The 3,789-nt window shown below is 40.9% G+C and overlaps 1 protein-coding gene across 1 annotated transcript in view; it reads right to left on the reverse strand.

Annotated features, from left to right (window-relative positions):
• Positions 1 to 3,315, reverse strand: part of LOC106937442 (calcium/calmodulin-dependent protein kinase type II delta 1 chain-like) — a 37,510-nt gene extending 34,195 nt beyond the window's left edge. The window contains exon 1 of the mRNA XM_015018961.1: positions 3,192 to 3,315. Coding sequence (XP_014874447.1) covers positions 3,192 to 3,315 — 124 coding nt within the window. The remainder of the gene's footprint in view (positions 1 to 3,191) is intronic.
• Between the last annotated feature and the right edge of the window lie 474 nt (positions 3,316 to 3,789).

A 3,789-nucleotide genomic window follows, 5' to 3' on the forward strand; every position in this document is an offset into this window, starting at 1 on the left:
TTAATCGTAAGAATAATCGATGGATTACTCGATTACTAAAATATTCGTTTACAGCAGCCCTACTATCAACTGTATATTATTGTGGTGAGATCTGGCCTCCAGGTCATCACATTTAGTGTCTAATCTTTTCAGATCCACTGATGGTTGCTCAACCTTACCCTGTAACATAGTGATGTCATCGGTGCATGTAGAGTGATGTCTCCAACTCGCCCATAGTATCCTTCAAGTGCGCGCATCCAGCTGAATGATTGCAATACTGATAGTTAATTCTGACTTCATTGCCGGGAGCTCAGCCTTGGTCCTCGACAAGTTTTTGGTCAGTTTCTCTGAGTTCAGTTTTGATTTCAATCCGGAGTGCAGATAGCAGCTTGGTCTTAAAGGCCGAGGAAGGAGTGTAGCCAGTGAGTTCATCTGGGCAGGAGGGAGAGTCACTACAAGGTGGAGATGTAGCCTGAGAAGCAGGTCTCTATTGCTGTGCAGACAGTTTAACTTTTGAGCTGCCTGATTTATGCTGTAGACAGCGAAGTAGAGAAGATTTATAAATCATTCACGTTCGCTCAAAGGAGGACCATGATTATCTTTCTATCGTTATGGAGAAGTTTGATGAATATTTCTTATCCCAGAGAAATATAAGAGAGAGATCCTGCTTTCACCAGCATGTTCAGTGGCACGGAGAAAAGACTCAGTGTTTCATCCGAGCGCTGTATGACCTATCAGAAACCTGTGAGTTCGGCGCATCGAGGGAGAACATCCAGGACCGCATTGTTGTCAGGATACAGGATAAAGAACTCTCCTGCCAGCTGCAGTTGATGGTGAGTCTAATGTTGGCATAAACGATACAGACCACCAGACAATCTGAAGAGGTGGCAGCTCAGGTGAGCCAACAGGGCAAGTCGGTGAGATCAGTGGAGGAGGTCCACCATAAGAAGAGATACATGTATTGGAAACCAAAACACAGTAAGCAGCAAGGAAATAAAAAGGGACAAATGAAGATAAATGTGGGAAATGTGGAAATGTACAGCATTCTAGAAACAATATGTACCCTGCAAAGGAAACTGTGTGTCACAACTGTTGTAAAATAGGACTCTGGGCCAGGGTGTATAGGACCAGAAAAGCAGTAAATGGCATTACAGAGACTAAGGACAAAGCAACCTCATATTTCTTCTAGGTTCAGTGTGAGATAATCATGAGAAAAGCAAAACATGAACTGTTCAGCTGAAAGTGGATGAAAGTCCAATTGAGTTTAAAATCGACACCAGTACAGACGTCAATGTGATAAACGAAGAAACTTTTCACATACTTAACCCTGTTAGAGCTCTGAGTCATCTGATCATGATCATGCTGACTATAGCACCAGACCTTGTCTTCTACAACATCACCAAACCAGTTTCAGCACACGCAAGCAGTTATGGGCTGGGAGCAATGCTGCTCCAGCTTCACAGAGAAGAGTGGAGGCTGATTTCCTACTGCTCCAGACTCTTCTCAGATGCTGAAACACGCTATGCACAAATAGAGAAAGAATGTCTAGCTAGTGTGTGGGGTTGCAGGGTTTCCCCCAGAAAACTTGCTCAGCCCGGTGGTCGGGGCACCAAGGTGGTCCACCATGTGTTTGTATTAAAAGATGTCAAGTTGACAGGAAATGTAAAAATGTTACTAATTATATGTTACAGGAAAACATTGCCAGTGAAATGCTATTTAAACCCACAACTAGTCTTAAAAAAATAAAATAAAAAAATATAATTAAATTGAATATCAATTATTTGCATTTCTGTTTAATCCAAATTAAGTCAGCGGCATCAGGCCCCCCAGGCCTTTAGGGCCCCATAAATGCTAATATTTTAACACAGATTTGTTTATTGAGATTATCAATGCTGCTAAATTTCATCTGATGGTTTCAGCATACATAAATTAAAAGATTTTAAATTGTTTAACATTTAAATGTAAGATTTTAAGGAGCGGGCAAGTTTACTTTGTAAAAGTTCAAAGAACAATATTCATAGTTGGATTGTTTTGTTACCATAGCAACAATCTGATGCTGTGAGTCTAATCTCAGTTTGTGCTCTGTTTGTTCACAAATACAAATTAGTAAATTATAACTTATTGCTTCTTGGCCAGTTAAACTACTCCCCGTCTCCCAGATTTCACTAAATCTAACACAGAAGCTGTTAGAGGCTCTGATGTTTTAAGCAGGAAGAGGAGCCCCTGCATGATGACCTAAATCATCATGCAGGATCCAAGGCTGTATGAGGCCTTGAGCGTGAGGCAACGAGCAGAGGCACTGGCTGTGTGATTGGTCCGCTCTGCGGCTTTAAATGCATAAAGTATAAACGTATCTTTTAGAAATAAATCTGCTCTGTGGGTGAAACTATGAACAACAGAGACACAATCCGGCTTTAAGATTTAGGAGAAAAAAGAAATTGAGTATTTTTTTTTTCAATTATTATTTTTTCTAAAAATAAAATAAGCAAAGCTTAGCCTGGCGGGGGGCCTAGTAAAGCATGGCGGGCCGCCAGGCTTATAATACACTTTGGTAAACCCTGGGCTTGTGAGAAGCTTGACAGATATCTTTGTGACCTAGATCAGTTCAGGCTGGAAGCTGATCACAAACTACTGATACCATTAGTAAATAATCACAGCACAATAACGTTCCCTGGTGGTGTCAGCGTCTTCGTATGAGACTTATACTGTTTCAGGTTTGGATCTCATATGTACCAGGAAAATCCCTGTCGCCTCTGATGCTCTGTTTCGAAGCCCACTGTCACATGACAAAGAAAAGAGTGACATGTACTCTGAGCTGGACAGTGATGTGGCGACTGTAATCTAAGGCATCCCTGCAACACCATCCAGGATGGATAGTCTTAGAATGGCAGCAGTTGATGGATAGCTTCAGGCTGTCAAACATATATGACATAAGTGGCCAGAGTACAGCAACAATGTGCCATTGAAGATGAAGTGAAAAACAAACTTTCAGAAGCTTCAGCAGAAAGCTGAAATAAAAAAGATAAACTGAAGCTTTTCATTCTACAAGCATTAAATCAAACATTTAGCTACACAGATCAGAAACTAATGACTACAATGCTGCTTCCCAACCAGAAGGCTGTCCATATCAACATCTACGTTGGTCATCAAGAGTACAACACAGAGTAAGGGAAGACAGAGAAATGCATTAAGCTGGAAAATAAATCAGTTACCAATGTTGGCGTGTTTGAGCAGGCGACAGATCCTGGCTTCGCGCTCCAGCTTCTGGTGATCTGTGGGGAAGGAAAAAAAAGTGTTACCCAAGTCCCCCTGAAATTTGGTGTCATCAGGTGTCATGTCATGTTTATGACAGTGTCATGTCAGTCTTATGCCCACCCCCTCAAATAAAGTGTTACCAATGATTTCTGTTAGGTTTAGTATTGACTCCAGATGTTTACATGACAGTCTCTAATATACATTAGAGTTTTAAGAGTGTTGAAGTACGATAACCAGTTACATCAAGTAGTGCAGCTGTACAGTTAAATGACACAGAATACCTGATTTAAGCTGGTTTTTGAACAGATCAAAATGTATTAATGCTCTCATGACACCAACAGTGGAAGAATATAGCAAAAATAACAAACCCTATTGTATTATTACAGTTAATTATAATTATGATAGACAATTGTCCAGATAACAGTAAACCACAGGATCATCTTCCACCCCCACTGTGGAGGACATAACTGCTGGCTCAGATGTTTATGAGGAGTCACTGAGGACATTTGTTTTCCAATTCAAAAAACACAGGCAATGCTGACCCTACCCCTAACC

The sequence above is a fragment of the Poecilia latipinna genome, unplaced genomic scaffold, assembly GCF_001443285.1.
Source record: "Poecilia latipinna isolate Pla-1442-1.1 unplaced genomic scaffold, P_latipinna-1.0 Scaffold2349, whole genome shotgun sequence".
Taxonomy (NCBI): Eukaryota; Metazoa; Chordata; class Actinopteri; order Cyprinodontiformes; family Poeciliidae; genus Poecilia; species Poecilia latipinna.